Source organism: Rana temporaria, chromosome 1, assembly GCF_905171775.1.
Source record: "Rana temporaria chromosome 1, aRanTem1.1, whole genome shotgun sequence".
Lineage (NCBI taxonomy): Eukaryota > Metazoa > Chordata > Amphibia > Anura > Ranidae > Rana > Rana temporaria.
Window position 1 is genome coordinate 494,079,259 of NC_053489.1, and position 23,841 is coordinate 494,103,099.

Here is a 23,841-nt window from a genome sequence, read left to right on the forward strand (position 1 = left end):
CGGAAGATTTCTCTGTTGACTGTCCCAGAAGGTGGTTTTTCTGGTGGCAATTTTTTCGGTCAGACGGGTATCTGAACTGGCGGCCTTGTCTTGCAAGGCTCCGTACTTGGTCATCCTTGAGGATAAAGTGGTGCTGCGGCCGCAGCCATCATTCCTTCCAAAGGTTGTTTCGGCTTTTCACATTAATGAGGACATTGTTTTGCCATCCTTATGTCCTCGGCCGAAAAACCCGAAGGAGGCCACTTTGCATTCCTTGGACGTGGTTCGGGCCCTACGGGTATATAGGTTCAGGTAAGCCACCTAGTCAGAGTCTCTCTGAGTTGGTGGCTGAGATCCCCGGCTCTTCGGTCTGGGAATTCGTATTTTCCCCCCTTCCAGTGGACGGTGATTACGACGGACGCCAGCCTCACAGGTTGGGGGGGTGTCTGGGGGGTCCAGTCGGCCCAGGGTCGCTGGACTCTAGAAGAATCCTGTCTGCCGATCAATGTCCTGGAACTTCGGGTGATCAGGCTATGCCTCTCCTTGTGGTTGAGGAGGTTGCAAGGATTCGGTCGATCAACGCCATGGCGGTGGCTTTTGCCAACCATCAGGTGGGAACACTGAGCTCGGCTGCAGCGTCCGAGGTCGCTCACATCCTGCGGTGGGCGAAAAGAAGTGTGCCGGCTCTGTCGGGCGTCTACATTCCGGGTGTAGAAATCTGGCAGGCAGACTACCTGATTTGCCAGATGCTGGACCAGGGAGAATGGTCATTTCATCCGGAGGTGTTTCAACTCCTTTGCAGAAGGTGGATCTCCTGGCCTCTCGCCTCAGCCGCAATGTGTCGAGGTATGTGGCCAGGTCCAGAGATCCCTGGGGAGACGCGTTGGTGGCCCCATGGGGTCAGTATCGGCTACTTTATGCCTTTCCCTCACTGAAGTTGCTTCCTCAGCTGCTCCGCAGAGTGGAGACCGAGGGGATCCCGATGATTCAAATTGCTCCATATGGGCTTCGGCATCCTTGGTACGCCGATCTTGTGCGCCTGGTGGTGGATGTACCCTGGCGGCTGCCAATGTGGGAGGACCTTCTGTCTGAAGGTCCCATACTTCATCCTGCTTTACAGTCGCTGGCTTTAACAGCATGGCTATTGAAAGCCAGGTATTAAGGGACCGGGGTCTTTCCGACTCAGACATCTCAACCTTGCTGAGGGCACGAAAGTCTTCTTCAAGAAAGAACTACCATCACACATGGAAGGCCTACATCTCTTTGTGTGAAGAGATGGGGTAACGTCCACGGACGTATTCGGTTTCTAGGGTCCTGCTGTTTTTACAGCGTGGAGTGGATCAGAAACTTTGTGCAGGGGGTTTGTCATGTACTTCCCCCTATTAAACACCTCTTCCTCCATGGGTTTTGAATCTGGTGCTCTCGGAAGGAACCTCCTTTTGAAAACGCCAGAAGGTGGCCTTTTTGGTGGCCATTACTTCTGTCGGATGTGTTTCTGAATTGGCGGCCTTGTCTTGCAAGTCGCCATACTTGGTCCTCCATAAGGATAAGACGGTGTTGCGCCCGCAACCTTCCTTTTTTCCGATGGTGGTTTTGGCCTTTCACCTTAACGAGGACATTGTACTTCCATCCTTGTGTCCTCGGCCGGCGAATCCTAAGGAGGTTGCGCTACATACTTGAGACGTGGTACGCGCCTTGCGGGTGTACCTGTCTGCTATGGCTCAGTTTCAGAGATCTGACTCACTTTTTGTGTCGGTGTCTGATCCACAAAAGGGCCTGGCGGTCTCGTCGGCCACCATTTCTCGGTGGATCAGTCAGACCGTCATTCAGGCTTATGCTCTTAAGGGGCGGGCGCCCCCCTTTCCGGTAACGGCACATTCAACCAGTGCAATTGGTGCTTCCTGGGCTTTCCGACATCAAGCGTCTGTCTCACAGGTGTGTAAGGCGGCGACTTGGTCGTCCGTTCATACCTTTTCCAAATTTTACAAGGTTGATATGAGTGCATCTTCGGATGCTTCCTTCGGTGCTTTTGCAGGTGGCTGTTTAAAGTTGCACCTCCTCCATTGAGGAGCTCTGCTTGTTTGGGGTGAAGGTGTTTGTTTTTACGGCTACTGTTCCCAGCCCTCGTTTTTTTGACACTGCTTGGGGACGTCCCACTTGTCAAGACTTGTGAAGGCTGTGTCCGTCCATGGACGATAAGAGAAAATAGGATTTTTTTTGTACTCACTGTAAAATCAATTTCTCTGTCGTCCATGGACGGACACAGCACCCACCCCTCCTTTTTTTAGGTTTGTACGGCTTGTTACGAACTGAGGCTGCATGCTGCAGGGAGGAGGGTTATGTCCTGAGGGACCGCCCCCTGGTCGGTGCTGTTCAACTCTTGTTAAAGTAACATGTATTTAAATATCTAACGTGTTCTGCCTAGTCCTGTCCTATAAACAGGAACATAACCCACTTGTCAAGACTTGTGAAGGCTGTGTCCGTCCATGGACGACAGAGAAAGGGATTTTACGGTGAGTACAAAAAATCCTATTTTTAGTCAACTTAAATATGACTTAAACAATTTACATGACTAAAATGGCATTTAGTCAAAAGAATAATGGCGCAATAAAGTTTAACCACTTAACCCCCGGACCATATTGCTGCCCAAAGACCAGAGCACTTTTTGCGATTCGGGACTGCGCCGCTTTAACTGACAATTGCGCGGTCGTGCGACGTGGCTCCCAAACAAAATTGGCGTTCTTTTTTTCCCACAAATAGAGCTTTCTTTTGGTGGTATTTGATCACCTCTGCGGTTTTTATTTTTTGCGCTATAAACAAAAATAGAGCGACAATTTTGAAAAAAATGAATATTTTTTACTTTTTGCTGTAATTATCCCCCAAAAATATATATAAAAACATTTTTTTTCCTCAGTTTAGGCCGATACATATTCTTCTACATATTTTTCGTAAAAAAAAAAAATCGCAATAAGCGTTTATTGATTGGTTTGCGCAAAAGTTATAGCGTTTACAAAATAGGGGGTATTTTTATGGCATTTTTATTAATATTTTTTTTTACTGGTAATGGCGGCGATCAGCGATTTTTTTTTTTTCCGGTACTGCGACATTATGGCGGACACTTCGGACACCTTTGACACATTTTTGGGACCATTGGCATTTTTATAGCGATCAGTGCTATAAAAATGCATTGGATTACTATAAAAGTGAAGGGGTTAACACTAGGGGGCGGGGAAGGGGTTAAGTATGTTCCCTGGGTGTGTTCTTACTGTGGGGGGGGGGTGGCCTCACTAGGGGAAACACTGATCCTCTGTTCATACATTGTATGAACAGAAGATCAGCATTTCCCCTGCTGAAAGGACCCCGGTCCCCGCTCTGTAACGAGCAATCGTGGGTGCCGTCGGCGATCGAGCCCGCTGGGCACACACACGGGAGTCGGGCGCACGCGCCCCTAGTGGCCGCTCGAAGAGCGGACGTATAGCTACGGGCTCTCGCCCAGGAGAGCCAACCTGCCGCCGTATAATGACGGTGGCTGGTCGGCTAGTAGTTAAACATCTATTGCACTACCAGATCATAAGCAAGGGGCATCCACTAACCTTCTGAAAGATATAAAATAGTAGGAAAAAGGCTTTTCTTATATTTTCTTTATTTTTTCTTTATTTAATGTTGGTAATAAATTCCATTAAATGGCATTACAGCCAATAGAGTTTACAATAAAAAAAATATATATTTTTTGTATTTTAAAGTTGCACTTCTGTTTGTCAAAAAACATTTGTGTTTTGTTTATGAAAATTGGTTTTATTTATAAAGATGGTATATATCACTATGGCTAAATCTGTGTTTGTAGTGCACATTCAAACCTTAATACCATAAACAATGTTGTTCGATTTTTACTCCAGGAATATATGAGTTCAAAAAATTCTAGAGAAATGTTTAATTGCATTACAATTTAACTAAACCCATTAGATTTTAGTAGACTGACTAATACAATTCGGATGACTTAAATACAACTAATACTAAAATGGCATGTTCAAAAGACTATAACTAAAAGTAAATGTCTGTTTAATCCTAGGAAATGTCTTTGGCGCTTATTTTGCATTCTGTGCAGTTGTTGATGGAATTCCATACAAAACCGGAATGGGGCAGAATAAAAAAGAAGCAAGAGCAAACGCATCTCAGTTAGCATTAGATCAACTGCTACAATACGAGGAATCTGATCCGCAAGGTAATCCTAAGAATTAACCCCTTCCATACAGGGCATTTTCACCCCCTTCCTGCCCAGACCAATTTTCAGTTTTCAGCGCTGTTGCACTTTGAATGACAATTGCACGGTCATGCAACACTACTCAAATGAAATCTTTGTTTTCTCTTTCGTTCATAGACGGACACAGCCTTCATTGACCTTAGGGTTATGCTTCTTCCTACCAGGAGATTTAGGCAGAATTCTACAGCACTTAAGGTGTTAAAAACCTTTCCTTCATGCCGCTCCTCCCAGGGGGCGTGGCTCCCCTAGGCATAACCCACACTAGGGTTGCCAACTCATCCCTTTAAAACAGAACACATATTAATTACACAGGTTCTGTGGCTGATTAAGGAGATAATTAAACTCACTTGGTGCCTTATTTGCATTAAATTAGCCTCAGAACCTGTGTAATTAATATGTGTTCTGTTTTAAAGGGATGAGTTGGCAACCCTAACCCACACCCTGCTCTAGCAGCCTCAGTTTGTTTTCTGCCTAACGACAGGAGGTCAGGCTCTCTCTGGAGTTCCTGGACTCTGGAGTTTTTTCTTGCGATTTTTCTCGCTTTTTTATTATTTTGTTCCTGCATTTTTGAATCCTGCGATTCTTCTATCAACAGCCGACTGGGTGACAGGCTGGGTCCTCGACCCTTTTAGTCCCCCCGTGTTCGGCCTTCGAGCGTGTGCCGGCCCTCAGCTCAGCTTTGGGACGTCCACGACAGGCCCCATTGCTCCAGGGGCGGCCTGGGAACTTCGGTTCTAGGGCACACATATGACCGGTCTTTTATGGCCTTGTCACAGTGTGTCTGGCCGACAGCCATGCCATTCGCGGACGTTGGTTCTGTCTGGGATACCTCCAGCCGGGTAGTCGCAGGACGGGTAAGTAGTGGCCCCTTACTAAGTGGTCTGGCTGGTGTTTTCCCTGGGGAGGTCGACTGAGGGTCCGCCCTGCTTTCCTCTCTCCCCTTCCTCTCCCTCCTTCCCCTGACTGGGTAGTGGCTGTGAAGGGGGGCCTCCTGGGTTTTCTTTATTACCACCGGGGCCCGTGTGTTGTTGGGGGACTGTGTTGTTACTCTGGGGGGTGCTGCTGTGTTCTATGATGTAATTTTTACCTCAGACGGTGGCCATCTTGGAAATCTCCTTGGTAACGCTGTGATTCTTCCCTGAGGTGACTCAGCACAGCCTCTGGCCTCTTCTACCAGTTTTAGTGCTGTAACAGTTTTAGTGCTGTGAAACGCTGTGAATCTTCCTTGAGGTGACAGACACATCCCAGCCAGCACATCAGAGCACACCTCAGGTTTTCAGCTCCCTCTGCAGCTGGGTGGGGTGGTGAATACCAGGGGCCCCCATGCTCTGTAATAGCAGCAAGGAGGTGACCAGTGGGGTTTTTTTTTTTTTTTTGTCCTGCCTTGCAGGGTGGGTGACTCAGCGCTGACACTATGGAACCTGAGCCAGGTCTCCCTCTCAAGCTATGCCTGAGTTTTCCCTTAACGCCCCTTCCCCTGCCACATCTGTTATGTTGGCTGTCCTGGGTTTCTTGCCAGGTTTGAAGCAGCTAGTGCCCGGATGGGGGGTAAAAAAGCGCCCCCTCCCTGAGCCTGCTTCTGGGGATGACACAGAATCGCTGTTTTTTTTCTGGTTCTGTTATGTCAGAGGCTGCAGGTTTAACCCTTATGGATAGTGAGGATGACTCTGCTGCAGTCAGTTGCTGGCAAGAATTTGTTGGAGCTCTTGTTTCTGCGGTGCGTGAGACTCTAAAAATTGAGGATGTGGCGGAGACGCCTCCGTGTCAGTACCAGCAGACTACCACGCACCGCTGAAGGGTTTCCTTGTGTTCCTTATTTGGACTATATGTTATACAAGGAATGGGATGCACCGCGAAAGGTTTGTCAAAAAACTTTGCAACCCGTTACCCCCTTGAGGGGGGCTTTAAAAAAAAAAAAAATAGGTCTCTCCTCCGCCAGTGGACCCCCCTGTGTCCAGACTGCGCAAGGCCACCACGTTGCCTGTGGAAGGGGCTCCTGCATTTCAGGATCCCGCTGATAGGAGAGTGGAGGCCGTGGCCCGCTCCCTATTCACGGTGGTGGGTTCGGCGGTGAGGCCGGCTCTGGCTGGGGCCCTGGTCAGGCCCCCGACTAAAAGGGCGAAGCTCCTGCTGCAGGAGCTGGAAGAAGGACCTCTAAGGTGGCCTTGGTGATGGCTGTTAAGGGTGAACGGTCCTTTTGGGACTTCCCTGAATGGCATCATTGAGGATGCCACGGGTGGTAAGCGCATGCTGTTCCCACAGTCTGGGAAGGGCTAGGGACCTCGCCCTGTGAAAGGACCCTCCTTGCCTACCTCTGAGCGTTTTTTCACTCGCCCTGTGCGGTGGGGGTAGGTCTACATGGTGCTTGAATCCCCGCTGCGGGGTAGCAGCGCACCTGATACCGCATGCCTAACAAGTCTGCGGACATACCTGCTTCCGCCTGAAGGTCTGCTCCCGCCCGTGTCTCGGGTGGGAGACTGGCTTCGCATTGCGAAGTGCTTTCCTTGGGGTACAAGATTGAGTTTCTCTCTTGTCTGCCAAACAGGTTTTTTCCCTCCGGCTTCTGGCCTCCTCCGGTTCGCCAGTTGACTCTGTCAGGGGCTGTCCAGAATCTTCTGGTCAGGGGAGAGATTGTGCCAGTTCCCTCGTTGGAACGGTCTCGGGGTTTTTACTCCATTCTGTTTGTGTCCCCACGGAGGATGGCGCCCGGTCAATCCTGGGCCTCAAGTCCCTCGTTTGTTTTGTCAAGGTGCAAACTTTTAGGTGGTGTCGATTCGCTTGGTAATAGCGGCACTCCATCAGGGGGATTTTCTGGCATCCTTGGATGTCATGAACGTGTACCTGCATATCCTCAAACCACCGGAGATTCTGTGCTTTGCGGTCGGGGGGGGGGGACCATTTTCAATGGTGTCCTTCCCATTCGGCGGGTTTTCGCCAAGGTGCTTGTCCCGATACTGGCCCGGCTGTGACAGCGGGGGTTTGTTATCATGGGATGTCTGGACGACATTCTCCTACGAGCTTCTTCGAGCTCTGCATTGGTGGAGCCGTGTCAGGCTCTCCGAGTGTTCGGCTGGTTTCTGGATTGTCCTGAAATCAGGGTTGATTCCGTCTCAGGGACTGGAATACCTGGGACTAGTCCTGGATTCCGCCAGGGCGGGAGTGTTTTTCTCCTATCTGCTGTGCAGCAGTTGCCGACCCAGAAGCGGTCATCTCTGCGATTCTGCAGGAAGGTTCTGGGTCAGTTGGTAGCCTCTTTCGAGGCGGTTCCGTATGCCCAATTCCACGCCAGGGTACTACGGAGGGAACTGCTGTCACGATGGGACTAGCTTCCGTCATCTCTGGATTACCAGATTCAGTTGAGTCATCTGATCATGTCTCCCCTGGTGTGGTGGCTGGCGTTTCCGGTGCTTCGGGCCGGAAAGTCATTTTTCTGCAGGCCACTGGACAGTGGTCACGACGGATGCCAACCTCTCCAGTTGGGGAGGGGCGCTTGGGGCACCCAGTGAGCCCAGGGGCACTGGACTCGGGTGGAGTCCTGCCTACTGATCAACGTTCTGGAGCTCCCAGCAATCAAGCTTTGCCTTGCCAGGTGGTCCCTGGATCTACAGGGCCGACCGGTCAGGATCCTGTCCGATTAACACCACGTCCGTGGCGTAGGTTGATAATCAGGGAGGCACACGGAGTTCTGTTGCAGCGACGGGGGTCGCGCGCATCCTTTCGGTGGGCCGAAGGGTCCGTTCCGGCTCTATCGGCCGGGTACATTCCGGGAATACGGAATTGGCTAGCCGACTACCTAAGTCGCACTGCACTGGGCCAAGGAGAGTGGTCTCTCCACCCGCAGGTGTTTTGGGGTCTGTGCCGAAAGTGGGGCACTCCGGACGTGGACCTTCTAGCGTCCCGTCTCTATCGGTAGGTGCCACGGTTCGTGGCCAGGTTTAAGGACCCGTGGGCGGACGCGTCAGGCGCGTTGGTGGCTCCTTGGGGTAACTGTCGCCTACTTTACACCTTCCCTCCTCGGAAGCTTCTTCCTCGCCTGCTGCGCAGAGTAGAAGCTGTAGGGATTCTATCGGTCCTGATTGCCCCAAATTGGCCGTGTCGCTTCTGGTACGCGGACCAGGTGCGTCTGGTGGCAGACACCCCCTAGCGTCTTCCCCTGGGAATTGATTTTCTGTTACAGGGTCCGGTCTTCCACCCTGTTTCACAGCCACCGGCCTTAGCGGCGTGGCTGTTGAGAGCCAGGGGCTTAAGGACCGAGGCCTATTGGGCTCAGTGGTCTCTACCGTGTTGCCTGCACGGAAGTCTACCTCGCGTAGGTTTTTTCCTCATACATGGAAGGCCTACTTCTCTGTGTGTGGGGAGATGAACTGGCACTCTCGTACATGCGTTGTGTACAGGATTCTGCTGTCTTTGCAGCAGGGAGTGGTTCAGGCTCTCGCCTTACGTACGGTTAGGAGCCAGATTTCTGCTCTGGCTGTTTTTACTTGCAGCGACCCTTGGCATTGCACTCCTGGGTGCGTGCATTGGGTCAGGGGGTCTGGCAGGTGGCCCCTCCGGTGCGCCCTCCATTACCCCCATGGGACTTGAATTTAGTCCTTTCAGTGCTTCGGAATGCTCCCTTTGAGGACATTCGGGAGGTTTTTTGTTTATTGTCACAAAAGGTGATTTTATTTCTGGTAGCAATTACCTTGATCAGACGGGTGTCTGTCTGTTCTGGCGGCCTTGTCTTGCCAGGCTCCCTGCTTGGTCATCCGTAAGGATGAGGTGGTGCTGCGGCCGCAGCCGTTTTTTCTCCCTGAGGTCGTTTCGGCTTTTCACTTGGATGTGGACATTGTTCTTCCATCCTTATGTCCTCGGCCGAAATGCCAAGAGGAGGTCACTTTGCATCCTCTGGATGTGGTTCGGGCCCTACGAGTGTACTTCTATGTTACGGTTCCGTACCGGAAGTCGGGCTCACTGTTTGTCGGTGGCTGGCCCTACAAGAGGGCCTGGCAGTCTCGTCCGCCACCGTTCCTAGGTGGTTCCGACGGATTGTGCTTCAGGCCTATGCCCTGAAGGGGCGGGCGCCCCCCTTTCGGGTCACGGCGCATTCGACCAGGGCGATCGGGGCCTCTTGGGCTTTCCGACACCAAGCCTCTGTGTTACAGGTGTGTAAGGCTGCGACCTGGTCGTCGGTCCACACTTTTTCAAAGTTTTATAAGGTGGATGTGAGTGCATCTTCTGCTGCCTCCTTCGGCCGCAGGGTGTTACAGGCGGCAGTTTACGGTTGGAGTTCCTCCGTTGACTAACTCCGGTTTTTGTTTGGGGTGTAACCTGTTTTTGCTGTGTTATTTTTCCCACCCCTCGAATTTTTTGACACTGCTTGGGGACGTCCCTAAGGTCAATGAAGGCTGTGTCCGTCTATAAACGAAGGAGAAAAAAGGATTTTTGTACTCACCGTAAAATCCATTTCTCTGAGTTCATAGACGGACACAGCACCCACCCCTCCTTGGTTTGTACTGCTTGTTACGAACTGAGGCTGCTAGAGCAGGGTGTGGGTTATGCCTGGGGGAGCCACGCCCCCTGGGAGGAGCGGCATGAAGGAAAGGTTTTTAACACCCTAAGTGCTGTAGAATTCTGCCTAAATCTCCTGGTAGGAAGAAGCATAACCCTAAGGTCAATGAAGGCTGTGTCCGTCTATGAACTCGGAGAAATGGATTTTACGGTGAGTACAAAAATCCTGCCCCCCCCACAAATAGAGCTTTCGTTTGGTAGTATTTGATCATCTCTGCGGTTTTTATTTTTTGCGCTATAAAACAAAAGGGCGACTTTTTTTTTTTTTTTTTAAACTCAATATTTTTTACTTTTTTAATTTAATAAATATCAATTAAAAAAAAAATAAGTTTTTCCTCAGTTTAGACACAATACGTATTAGACGATACATATTCTTCTACATATTTTTAGTAAAAAAAAAAATCTCAATAAGCGTATATTGATTGGTTTGCGCAAAAGTTATAGGCCCGGATTCACAGAGTTGGGAGCACATTACGCCGCCGTAACGCGTACGCCACGCCGACGCAGCGCAGAGAGGCAAGCATGGAATTCAGAAAGCCAGTGCTCCCAACGCTGCGTCGGCGTGGCGTAGGTTTCAAAGGCGCAGGCCGGCGTACGTGGAAGTGGGCTTTACCCATGCAAACCCATGCAAATGAGGTGTGACCCCATGCAAATGATGGTCCGAGCGCCAAACAAGTACGTTTATCGAACTGCGCATGCGCGGTGACGTGGACACATCCCCCTGCGCATGCTCACAACCACATTGGAATAACTGCCTAATATACGCCGGAGCAATGCGTACGCCATGAACGTAACATACGCCCAGCCAGACACACCTCCAACGTAAAATACGCCGGCTTGGCCGGCTTGTGTTCCCTAATGCAGACCTTTGCATGTCTGCTGCTGCGTTACACCTCCTTTATGGGGCTTAACTTTACGCCGGACGTACAACTTACGCGCACCTCTAGTAGCCTGCGTCGGGCGCACGCAGGTTCGTGAATCGCCGCTTTCCCTCATTTACATATTTGAATGACTAATCAATGGAGGCGGGACAATGCTCCCAGCCTAAATGTGCGCCCACTCTATGCCGGCGTAAGCAAGATACGTCGGCGTGTAGCCTGGTTTTAGGCGCATCTCTGTGGGTCTTGCGCACAGATACGACGGCGCACATTTGCACTTGCGTCGGCGTAAGTGCTTTGTGAATCCGGGCCATAGTGTCTACAAAATAGGGGATAGATTTATAGCATTTTCATTTATTATTATTATTAATTTTTTTTTACTAGTAATGGCGGCGATCGGTGTTTTTTTTTATTATTGTGACCGTGACATTGCGGCGGACGCTTTTGACACGTTTTTGGGACCATCCACATTTATACAGGGATTAGTGCTATAAAACTACAGTGATTACTGTGTAAATGTGTCTGGCAGGGAAGGGGTTACACTAAGGGGCGCTGAAGGGGTTAATATGTTCCCTAAAGTGTGTTCTAACTGTAGGGGGAGGGGACTCACAAGGGGAGAAGACCGATGTGTGTTCCTCTGTACTGGGAACACAGCATCGGTCTCCTCACCTCTGACAGGGAATGGATCTGTGTGTTTACACAGATCCTCACTCCTGCCATGGTCACTGGCAATCGCGGGTCACGAGCGGTGCCCTTAGCGCGTGCACCCTAGATTGCCGGGAAGAAAGGACGTCATATGACGTCCACCCGGATCGAGGGAGGGTTCCTGCCGGCGTCCTTTTCTAATGGCCTGGTAAGGAAGGGGTTAAAGAAAAAGTAGAGTTGTCCCGATACCACTTTTTTAGTGGTATCGGGACAAGTACAAGTACCGATACTTTTTTTCAAGTAATCGCCGATACCGAATACCGATACTTTTTTTTAAATGTGTCCCCAAATGCAGCCATGTCCCCCCACAGATGCAGCCATGTCCCCCCACAGATGCAGCCATGTCCCCCCACAGATGCAGCCATGTCCCCCCACAGATGCAGCCATGCCCCCCCCCCACAGATGCAGCCATGTCCCCCCCACAGATGCAGCCATGTCCCCCCCACAGATGCAGCCATGTCCCCCCCCCCATATGCAGCCATGTCCCCCCCCCATATGCAGCCATGTCCCCCCCCCAATATGCAGCCATGCCCCCCCCCCAATATGCAGCCATGTCCCCCCCCAATATGCAGCCATGTCCCCCCCCCCATGCAGCCATGTCCCCCCCCCCCCAATATGCAGCCATGTCCCCCCCCAATATGCAGCCATGTCCCCCCCCCCACACACATATGCAGCCATGTCCCCCCCACACATATGCAGCCATGTCCCCCCCACACATATGCAGCCATGTCCCCCCCACACATATGCAGCCATGTCCCCCACACATATGCAGCCATGTCCCCCTTATAACCAGCCATGTCCCCACAAACATGCAGCCATGTCCCCACACATGCAGCCATGCCCCCCCCCCCTTATATGCAGCCATGCCCCCCCCCCCTTATATGCAGCCATGCCCCCCCCCTTATATGCAGCCATGTCCCCCCATATAAGCAGCCATCTCTCCCCCCCCCCCCCATACCTAGATGCTGCCGCGCCGCTTAGTTAATACGAGCGGGGAACATTACAGCTTTCATTTAAATAGCTGTAGTGTTTCCCGCCGCGCTGCGTATAGACACTCCCCCTTGCTCGGGATTGGACAGATCACCCGAGCAAGGGGGAGTGTTTACGCGGCGGGAAACACTACAGCTATTCAAATGAAAGCTGTAATGTTCCCCGCCCGTATTAACCAAGCGGCGGCGGGATGCGGTGTAGCGGCGACGGCGGGGGGAGGTGGGGGAGCTGAGTATTCGGCCAGGCATCGGCGGTATTTGCGGGAGTACAAGTACTCCCGCAAATACTCGGTATCGGGACAACCCTAAGAAAAAGTATTAAAGGTTTTCTAGGTTTTAAGCCAAATTGCTTACAAACCAACTTCTGCGTTTTCCTTACCCCAATGTAAGACTATAAAAGCTGCTATTTTCCTGTTTTGGGTAAAGACACACATTGTTGGTCCGGTTGTCCTATGTATTGCAAGATCTTTCACCACTTGCCTACTGGGCACTTATATTCCCTTCCTAATCAGGCCAGCATAAGCTTTCAGTGCTTTTACACAACATGCAACACTGTACCCATATTACATTTTTGTCCTTTTTCCACACAAAGCTTTCTTTTGGTGGTATTTAAAGCGGGGGTTCACCCAAAAATACATTTTTAACATTACATTCAGCCGAGTTGCCCTAATGACAATCGGCTGTTTTTTTTTGTTTTTTTTGTACATACCGTATTTCACCGCCGCTTCCGGGTATGTCTTCTGCGGGACTGGGCGTTCCTACTTGACAGGCTTCCGACCGTCGCATACAGCGCGTCACGAGTTGCCGAAAGAAGCCGAACGTCGGTGCGGCTCTATACGGCGCCTGCACACCGACGTTCGGCTTCTTTCGACAACTCGTGACGCACAGTATGCGACGGTCGGAAGCCTGTCAATCAAGTAGGAACGCCCAGTCCTGCAGATGACATACCCGGAAGCGGCGGTGAAATACGGTATGTGCGGGAAAAAAAAAACAGCCGATTACATTCAGTCGAGTTGTCCTAATGACAATGTTAAAAATTGATTTTTTTGGGTGAACCTCCGCTTTAATTACCACTGGGGTTTTAATAAAAAGATTTGTGCTATGAATAAAAAAGACCAACAATTTTTTTTTTTATAGTTTTCTTTGTTTCTGTTATAAATTTTTGCAAACTAGTAATTTCTCGTCATAAATTTCAGGCCAAATGTTGTACTGCTACATATAAAAAATAACTCCAATCCATGTACTTTATTTGGTCTTTGTGAGAGTCTAAAAGCTATGGTGCCAATAATTAAAAATTGATTACACCTGATTAACTGATGGCCTGTTTCATTTCTTGAGACACGAACAAGTCAGGACAGTACAACTGTCCTGTGAGACTTCTACAGCCTGGCCGCATTGAGCGGCCCAACATGCTAGGAGCACAGTCAGGTGTTCTAGGGACATAAGTTACAGATCTCTTTCTTGACTACCTATTGCACATTTTGAAGGCCCTGGAGCACCAGAACCATAGAAACACCCACAAAATGACCCTGTTTTGGAAAGAAAACGCCCCCAACATATATTCTATGAGGCATAATGAGTCTTTTGAACATTGTATATTTTTCCCACAAGTTTTTTGGAAAATTAAAAAAAAAGTTACACATATTTTTATGGCATTGATGGGTGCTGATGAGGATCTGCTGATAGGGTGGCACTACTGTAGTGGCACTGATGGGCACAGTAGGGCACTGTAGTGGCACCGTAGGTCATTGAGCACTGTAGGGCACACCAAATCAAGCCATATCACGCTGCTGCAAAGTCTCTGCTCTCCTCACACGCTGTATCGGTGTAGGGAGAGGAGAGTGCTGAACCAGGCATGATGCCAGTTTGTTGACAAAGTGATCGCTCAGTCATTGGACAGAACGATCACACAGTAAAGGGCTGCTGTGATTGGCCCTTTACCCCGATCTGTAAAGCGATGGGTCTTGCGGACCCAGCGATAAGACACTTCCTGGTGCGCGCCCCAGGGGTGGGTAAGAAGTGCTAGCACGGGAGGCCATCATATGACGGCCTCCCAGAACTAGCCGGCCACACTGTAGCCGTCATTTCGGCTATAGCGCAGTCGGCAAGTTAATAAAACCCAGTGTAGGAGTGATCTTGAGAAAGTAATTACTGAAAATGGTAGTTGCCTGGCTGTTATGCAGATTCATTGACTTGAAACGTACACATAAATCAGAAAACATTTTTTTTCTGAAGTATCAGTGTTAAAGCAAGAGGGTCAGCATTATAGTCTGGTAAGTGACCAATTAAAAAAGACAGTCCAAGAGTGGCAGCCTCAATGTTTTTCTCCTTGTTTTGAACAGGTTTTAATTTTAAACTTCATCTATCCCTAATGTTTCTACAATATCTGTACTGTTCTTTGTGGTGTGTGTGTGTGTATAGGTACCCATGTTTGTCTTTAGGTAAATCTACATATTGCTCCTTGGATCCTAGTTGTACACAACTCCCAAATGGCAGAACATCTGTGAACTGTGGAGACTTGAGCATTTGGCAGTTAAGTTAAATAGTTTGCGCTTACCACAAACAGATTTTCCTGCTAGGCAGGCCAATGTCTCCTGCTTTTATTTTATTTTGTGAAATGGTTATTTTCAAGACCAACAAAGTTGTTTTGGCAGCTATTTAACATTTCTGAAATAAATCCTGCTTGAGAATAAGCACATGGGCCCGGATTCACATACATCGGCGTATATTTATGCCGCCGTAGCGTATCTCCTTCACGCTACGCCGGCGCAGCGCGGAGAGGCGTGCACTGCATTCAGCAAGCCATTGCTCACCAAGATGAGCCAGCGTAGCGTATTTTCGAAGGCGCAGGCCAGTGTAAGTGGGCGTGACCCCATGAAAATGATGGTCCCAGCGTGGCGCAGTAGATTACTTCCAGCGTATTTCAAACGTACCCCTCTGCGCATGCTCACAACTACGCCCGGCATAACCCCTAAGATACACCGGCCCTACGCCGAGAGCATAAATACGCCCAGACATGCGCCCGTCGAGCGCAAAAGTACACCAGCAGCTGGTCTTCCGTGGTGCAGGTACTTTTGCATTCTGAGTGATGTCTGCTCCTGAGAGGGAGAGGAGGAAAAAAAAAATGTTCTTCTGAGGAGAGGGCCATCCTGATCTCTGCCATCTCTAGGTAGGATCTGTACTTCCATGGCGCACAGAATGGCATGACCAGTAAGGGCAGGAAGCAAGAGCTCTTCCAGGAGGTCACCCTGGAGGTCAATGCCCTTGGCCATGAGAGAAGGACCTCTAAGGACATCGCAAAGAAAATAAATGACATGCGTCGTCAGGTCAGAGATAAGCTGGCCAAGGTGAAGAGGCATGTCAGGGGCACGGGAGGCGGACCAGCCAGTACTGTCAGGCTGACTGCCGATGAGGTGATCGCCAGATGTCTGGAGCAGGTGGAGGGCCTGGAGGGCTTTGACTCCGGTGAACAGGCCTTGAGGACAGGTAAGTGTTTTTTATCCCCCATCCGGTGTGTAGCATGTGAAGGGGTGCAAGGGAACATGTGACAAGTGTGTGGGTCCACCAACATGTGAATGCTTTGTGTCATCCACAGATGTGCTGGAGGGAGCGGGGCCATCGTCTGCTGCTGGACGACCCACGCCATCCCCGTAGGAGAGTGCCCACACCTCTCCTCTAGAGGAAGTTGAGGAGGAGCATGTTGATCTGAAGGAATGTCTCTACCTCGAGGATGATAACATCTTCCCTGGAACCTCCAAGACCTCCACCCCCATCAGGGGAAGCCCCTCAAGGGCCACCCCCATCAGGGGAAGCATCTCAAGGGCCTCCCCGTACAGACGGGCACAAGCCTCTCCAGCCCCCAGGAAGGCTTTGCGGAAGACAAGGGGTGTACCCGAATCCCTACAAGAAGGGCTTGCGAGGGAACAGGCCCGCCAGACGCGCCACATAGGAGACATTTCCAGCGACCTCCATCATGTGGCTGACAGCCTGGCCGCCTTTGTTGGATCCTCGGCCAAGACCCAGGCTGAATGCACAGTGGCTGTGCAGGGCACCGCAGCCACCTATGCAACAGTGCCTCAGCCAAACAGGCTGCCCATACCGTGACTATTTCGGACTGCATGCAGGAGGTAAATGCCAACTGCGCAGCCATGGTCACATGTTTGTGCGACCAAACCCAGTCTCTCAATGCTATGCATCACCAGATGGTAGCAGGGGGTCCCTCTCCATCTGGGGACCAGGGATCTGTGGACGTTCAGGCCACCCTGGACCGGCACTCTGCGGCTATGGGGGAGCTGCAGGCCACTGCCACAGGGATCCTTGCGGAGGTGACGAGCCTGGGGGAGGTTGTACAGGCCAATACTTCCACCATACAGATGGAGGGTCGCCTGAACAGGCGCCTACTGCGCCAGACCAGCGGCAGGCAGCTGCGTATGCAGGCGTAGACTAATGGCGTGCTAGCACGCATTGCCTTGGCATTGGAGGGCATACAGGCAACATCTGCCAGGAGCGACAGGCCAGGGGATGACCCTCCTCAGGATGCCCCCCCACCCCAGTCGTCCCCACGGCTATTGAGGAGTCGGACCCTAGGCATGAGGCCTGGCCCACGAGAGGGCAAATGACTCTGGACGTTGGCAGCTCAGAGTATGAGCGTTATTTTTTTTTTGGAGTGTTGTGCATAGATGTATGTGCTGTCCTCCAGTAAGGGCATGCCATGGCGGACAATGGCATGATCCCTTTTTTTTTGTGTCACCGCACACGGTCAGGAGTGCAGGCTACAGTGTGACTGGTGTGTGATTGTGGGTGACATTCCTGCCAGCAAGGCGTGTCACCTTGGGTCGTCGGAGAGAGGTTATCCTCACGACCGTGTGAATGTGGTATGAATGGACAGCAACACCATTGGGGCCTTGGTGTGGCGTTGCTGCTCCCAAGTCCTGTGTGGTGGACTTGGGCTAAACCAATGTGAGGTGGATGTGGTGTGTGTGAGCACAGGACCCCAGATGGCAAGCCCCCTTTTTTTATTTTTTTTATAAAAAAAAATATATTTATTTATTTATTTATATTCTTTTTAGTTCCTTTTTTTTTAAATATATATTTTTCTTTATTTCTTTTTGTGAATCGCCGCATCTCCCTCATCAACCTCATCTCCCTATTTGAATACTAAATCAATGGGAGCGCCACATGCGTCCAGCGTAAATATGCGCCCACGATACGCCGGCGTAGACAAGTTACGTCGGTCGGATGAAGCCTATTTTCAGGCGTATCTAGTTTTGTGGGCGAGATACGTCGGCGTAAGTGCTTTGTGAATCCGGGCCAATGTTCATACAAGAAAGAACATGCTTTTTAGCTATAACAAAACTCTTTTATGTGTTCTGCTGAAAGCTTGATGTCCTGCTGACCCTCCTCCCTTTTCCAAGTGAGAGCATCCCTGCAGTCCATTAATCTGCTGATGTTGGGCAAGATATGACCAGTGTGTGGGTCATTGGCTCCAGGGTATAAAAGCATTAGAGGGTACATTGTGATATCCGCTCTTAGACTGGAATTTAATTTAACGTTTAAAAAGCCTGTACTTTTAACCTTAAAGGCCAACTCTATGCAAAACATTTTCTTTTTACTATTTGAATAGAGTGGGAAAGAGCTAGGCTAGTCATACATTATACAGTTTTCCTGTACAATATGCTTTTAGATTTACCAAAACCCATACAATGAGGTCAGTCTTAAACACTTAAAATTGGTATCCGGTCAGGTAGGCACTACTACATATTTGAAGGTAAACCTAAAGAAAATTGTACACTGGATGCCTCTCCCAGGTGCCTTTCTTCCTCGCAGCAGCATTAAGGTAGAAAAAAATGCTTGCCACTTGTAAATTTGTGTTTAGGAGCATCAACCTCTTGGGCGTTCTTTATTTCATTGGCCAGAATAATTATTTAACACTCAAGCACTACGAGTGTTTTAGACATTTTATATGCTCAAGCATTTTTCCTACCAAAACTCTGCTGCTCCTTGATGCGTTGGTGATTTTATTAAATTTTTTGCCTAAATGCCCATGAGTGCATGGACACAACGGCTAACATGCAGGGGCATTTAGCGGCAGAGGAAAATGCCAGTCACCTGTAATGGCAGTGTTTAAAACATCCACTGTGCATGAGGCCTTCACATATAAATGTTGGTTTAAAATGTGTTTTAAGCCTTCAGTTTTAATGAAAATAATACCTGGTAATTACTTATTTGAAGATCCTGCATTAAGGTGAAGATAGCTGTCTTCTAGTTGTGTTCCTGCATTGTCATCTTGTTAAAAGCATCCCTGGTTGGATCATCATGCAGGCGTGTTAACATTGACATGTTGTCCCTTTCAGGAATTCAGTATGCAGCTGATGATGCAAAATGAAGGAAAAACGTTCTGGACAGCCGCACTCCAAAAATAAATTGCTTTTATTGTAAAACACACAAAAGGCATGCCACAGCAGACGGGGTAAAAAGCTGACGTGTTTCACACCAAACTTTAGTGCTTATTCATAGCTTACAACATGGAAAATGGATGTCCAGTATATATACAACTATAGGTCATATGACAAAAAGGATAGCAGCTGGGAACCCCATCAACAATCCAATTAGCAAGTTACCAATTAGTATCTGGTGTGAACATATAAAACATTTAAATTGAAGTTTAAAAAAACCACAAAACATGTTATAGTTATTCTCATTCCAGAAATAGTCCTGAGAATGAGAAACAGATTAAGTGAATCAAAAATAAAAATAAAGCTGAAGTCCCTATGTATATAATACACCTGTGAACAATACATGTATAAAGGATTGCAGATACGAAATCCCTTTTGATTGTATAGTGTATGGTGATAAGAATAGTGAAGATGTTTAAACATATGTAAATACAGAACAAGCATAAATGAATATTAATGAAAAAGTAAATAAATATATTCAGGGGACATATGTCCCAATGTGTGTGTATGTGTGTATATATATATATATATATATATATATATATATACATATAAATATATACACAGGGTGGGCCATTTATATTAATAAAATGGGAATGGTTGGTGATATTAACTTCCTGTTTGTGGCACAGTCGTATATGTGAGGGGGGAAACGTTTCAAGATGGGTGGTGGCCATTTTGAAGTTGGCCATTTTGAATCCAACTTTTGTTTTTTCAATAGGAAGAGGGTCATGTGACACATCAAACTTATTGGGAATTTCACAAGAAAAACGATGGTGCTTGGTTTTAACGTAACTTTATTCTTTCATGAGTTATTTACAAGTGACCACTTAAAATGTGTTCAATGTGCTCTCCAGTGACATGCGGCGAGTGCTATGCTGTGGGCTCTTGCTGAATGAAGCTAGGACAGTTTCTTAATTAGACCCCTTTCACACTGGATACGCCTATAAAGGGGTCTAATGAAGAAGTGGTCAGAAACTTGTAAATAACTCATGAAAGAATAAAGTTACGTTAAAACCAAGCACACCATTGTTTTTCTTGTGAAATTCCCAATAAGTTTGTGTCACATGACCCTCCTCCTATTGAAAAAACAAAAGTTGGATTCAAAATGGCTGACTTCAAAATGGCCGCCATGGTCACCACCCATCTTGAAAAGTTTCCCCCCTCACATATACTAATGTGCCACAAACAGGAAGTTAATATCACCAACCATTCCCATTTTATTAAGGTGTATCCATATAAATGGCCCACCCTGTGTGTGTGTGTATGAGTTGTAAGATTTGGGTTATTAGACTCCAGCGATAGATGTGTTTTCCAGTGAGTACGCCAGTCCAGAACTGAGTTTTTAAGGGCCTGGTAGCCCACTTTTATTTAAAAGCACAAAAGTTCACAAATACATTAGCAGCCCTCGCAGGGGGTTCCACCATTCCTGTATCTTGCCAACTCAACAGTTTAGCCTCCTGGCTTTCATACTTGCCATCCAGCTGTTTCAGGCCTTTAGCCTAGACCTAAGTTTCTGTTCCTCAGAACAAACAGTTTCCTAGAGTTAAGCACACACCTAGCTTACTCCTGTCAGCGTCTTGCTGTTCAATCATTAATGACATCTGCCTCCTGCAGACATGCATACAGCCTCTGACTCCTCTGAGAGGGATTTGGGAATCCACCTGATTCCCAGGACAGACTTCCTGTCTGTAGGGTGGGGACCTGAGCCATGTCAGGTCAGACTTAAAAAAAAAAAAAACACAGCTGTGCAATTAGTGTGTCTTTCTCTCCAAAATATGGCGTAAACCAGCAATCTTTAACATAGCACAGAGTCCCGCCCTCAGAGTGTAACTAGTGAGTGAAAAAGATTGAGAATCCAAAAAGAATCTCTATCGAAAATCTATGTGGGTGAACGTATAAACCGTGCTTACATAACTTTAAAAGATGTGTATATGAAATGATGTAAGAAATATAATATTATTCTCATTAAATCCAACAAAAAAGTGGTGGAGAAATTACAGACTGAGATGGTGGTGATACAAACGGATTCAACCGGATTCAACTGTGCTACAGACACACACTGAATTTGCGGATTTGTATGGCCGGTTAAACAAGAAACTGAACAAATTGGAGAAGTTTGTGATCGATACAAAAAGGGGGAAAATGAATCGGGACCACATAGATTATGAAAGTAACAATGTTTACACGTGGAAAAAAAAAACATTTGTGTCCAGACGATCACGCAAACACTCAGGAAAACATGTCAGCTTCTCAGACCAAGAAAGTGACTTTGCAAATGACACAATGGCCACTTCAGCATCAGAGTCATCACCGGATAAACCATCTACTTCCTGCAGTCGAGTAGATGGGGGCCGCAGCTCTGGAAACCCCCGTGGGTCCAACACAAAGGCGAAAAAGAAAACTGTCAAAAGACACGAAGAGGAGGAAAAATAAATAAAGAGATGCTCAATACACGCTGCCTGGAAAGAAAAAATAAACAACGTATTGAACATTTCTGATAGGGGCCTCAGTGCGGATGAGGAGAAATTACTCTCCAAAGGACTTAATTTCTGCCCCACCAGACATTTTGATCTATTTATGACATTACTTGATGTTAACAAATTTTCTCGCAGTCTTACTTTGAAAAAGCACTTCTTTGAGTCTTCAGTGGCTATAGATGGGACCCCTCCAGGATCTCCTAGTGTGGGTGAGTTACCTCCCTCTCCAGTTTTCTTTCAAGAAGTCTGTGCTTTACATGATTAAACAGAATTGGCCAGTGAGTCTGATCCGTGTCCTGTTGACCCCACAGATGGTCACAATACAGTATCTTTCAAACTTAAATCTGATTTCTATCCAGTGGGGTCTAGAGGCAGGGATCTAGATCTATTTAAAAAAATGGTGGAGAGGGACCTCACTCACCTTGCCCGCAGTTGTCATCAGGGTCCCCTTAAATTTAACAACCTGTCAGTCCTGGAGTGACAAGCTCTCAAAAACGTAGTCTGACAGAAGTATAGTGATTAGGAACGCTGACAAAGGCGGGACAGTGGTTGTCTTAAACTCTGATGCCGGGTACACGAGAGGATTTATCCGCGGAAACGGTCCTCCGGACCGTATCCGCGGATAAATCCTCTGGAGGATTTTGATCTCCTGGTTGTACTAACCAGGAGATCAAAATCCCAGCGGAATTCTGTCCGCGGCGACGCTGCCATATAAGGATATCCACGCATGCGTCGAATCATTACGACGCATGCGAGGAATGGGTTCGGACGGATCGATCTGCTGAGTCTGTACAGACCACCGGATCGATCCGCTGTAGCCGATTCCAGCGGATAGATTTCTTAGCATGCTAAGAAATTTTTATCCGCTGGAAATCGGTCGGCCAGAAATATATCCGCGGATAAATATCCGCTGGATCGTACACACCAGCGGATCTATCCGCTGAAACCGATCCGCGGATTAATTTCAGCGGATCGATCCTCTCGTGTGTACGGGGCCTGACATGTACAAACAGGAGGTATTTCGCCAATTGTCTGATACCAACACTTATGCACTACTTAGAGCAGATCCTACCATCCCTTTCAAAAGGGTTTTATTTTCTCTCCTGGATAGAGCCACACACGTTGGCATCTTTTCTGACAAAGGGAAAGATATGTTCATCCCTGAGTGTCCTATCATGCCCATATTCCACCATTTACCTAAGGTTCACAAAGGGTTAAACCCTCTTGTTGGGAGACCAATAGTTGCGGGGATCGGCTCCCTTAATGAACACCTTGGTGAATGGCTGGATAGCCAACTGCAGCCTTTGGTAACAGAACTTCCAGGCTACGTAAAAGACACCAAACAGCTCCTTGGCTGTTATGTTTCTAGCTTGTATTCCCCACCATCTGGGCATACAAGCGGTAGGATTCTCATTGATCCTTCAGGATTTCATTTTAGAATCTTTGGAATACTTGTTGACACATAATTTTTTTATGTTTGACGGGGGCTATTATCTTCAGAGATGCGGGGCCTCCATGGGAGCGAAATTTTCACCCTCCCTAGCCCAACCTTTTCATAGGCTGGTGGGAGAGGTCCCGCATCTTTGGATGTGATAGCTCCCGCCGCTTTGACAAATTTTTTTTACTGTCGCTACATAGACTACTTATTGTTCGTTACCTCTGATGAGGAGGCCAACCTCGATAGCTGGTTACTATACCTTAATGACAACCAACTTAACTTAAAGTTCACCGGCGACCTCCGTGTGACCACCATAAATTTTTTGGACGTCAAGCTTTACGGGGTTGGGCATACGGTGGTAACCAGTTTACATAGGAAGCCTACTGCAGGCAATGCCCTCCTAATAGCTGACTCGGCTCACCCTGGACATACCATCAGGGGGGACCCATATGGACAATTCCTCAGACTCAAACGTATCTGCAGTACACCAGAAGATTACAGCAAAGAATCCCAGGAGATGGCACAAAGGTTTAAAGATAGGAGCTACCCTAGTAAAACTATAAATATAGCCCTTTTAGCCACCAGCACTATCCCTAGAGACGGCTTGTTGGAGAACATCAACAAGACAACCAACACTGGTAAAACCTGCAGTACTTTTGGTAACATACCAGTTTTTTTCCACCTCATACAACTCTGAATTCACCAAAATTAAGAATACAGTTAACAAGTATCTCCCCATCTTGCTTAATGATCCAACCTATAGCGAGATACTGTCGAAGGGCATTAAGTCAGTATCCCGCAGAGCACCCACTCTAGGGAGCTCCCTTTCATCCAGCCTCTTTCAGAGCACTACGGTGGCTCAGAATTGGTTGAAATTTAAGGGTACATTCAAATGTGGTATTAAGAGCTGCAATTGTTGCAATTTCATTAAAAAAGGTCAATGGGTTAAATCTTGCTCTAACAATAATAGTTTCAATATCCTACAATTAATTGTAACACAAAATTTGTGGTTTACGTTATTACATGTGAAGAATGCCACGTACGTAGGCAGAACCATCCGCAGACTTCGAGACCGTTTTACATGATCACTTGTACGATATTGAAAC

General features: G+C 48.1%; 1 protein-coding gene across 7 annotated transcripts in view; it reads left to right on the forward strand.

Annotated features, from left to right (window-relative positions):
- The window catches only part of ADAD1 (adenosine deaminase domain containing 1), a 317,973-nt gene that overhangs the window by 69,226 nt on the left and 224,906 nt on the right, over positions 1-23,841 (forward strand). For 6 of the 7 annotated variants that reach the window (XM_040330441.1, XM_040330417.1, XM_040330424.1 and 3 more), the window contains one exon: positions 4,049-4,201. The exons of the other annotated variant lie outside the window; for it this stretch is intronic. In XM_040330441.1, the coding sequence (XP_040186375.1) occupies positions 4,049-4,201 (153 nt within the window). The remainder of the gene's footprint in view (positions 1-4,048; positions 4,202-23,841) is intronic. 7 annotated transcript variants of the gene reach the window in all.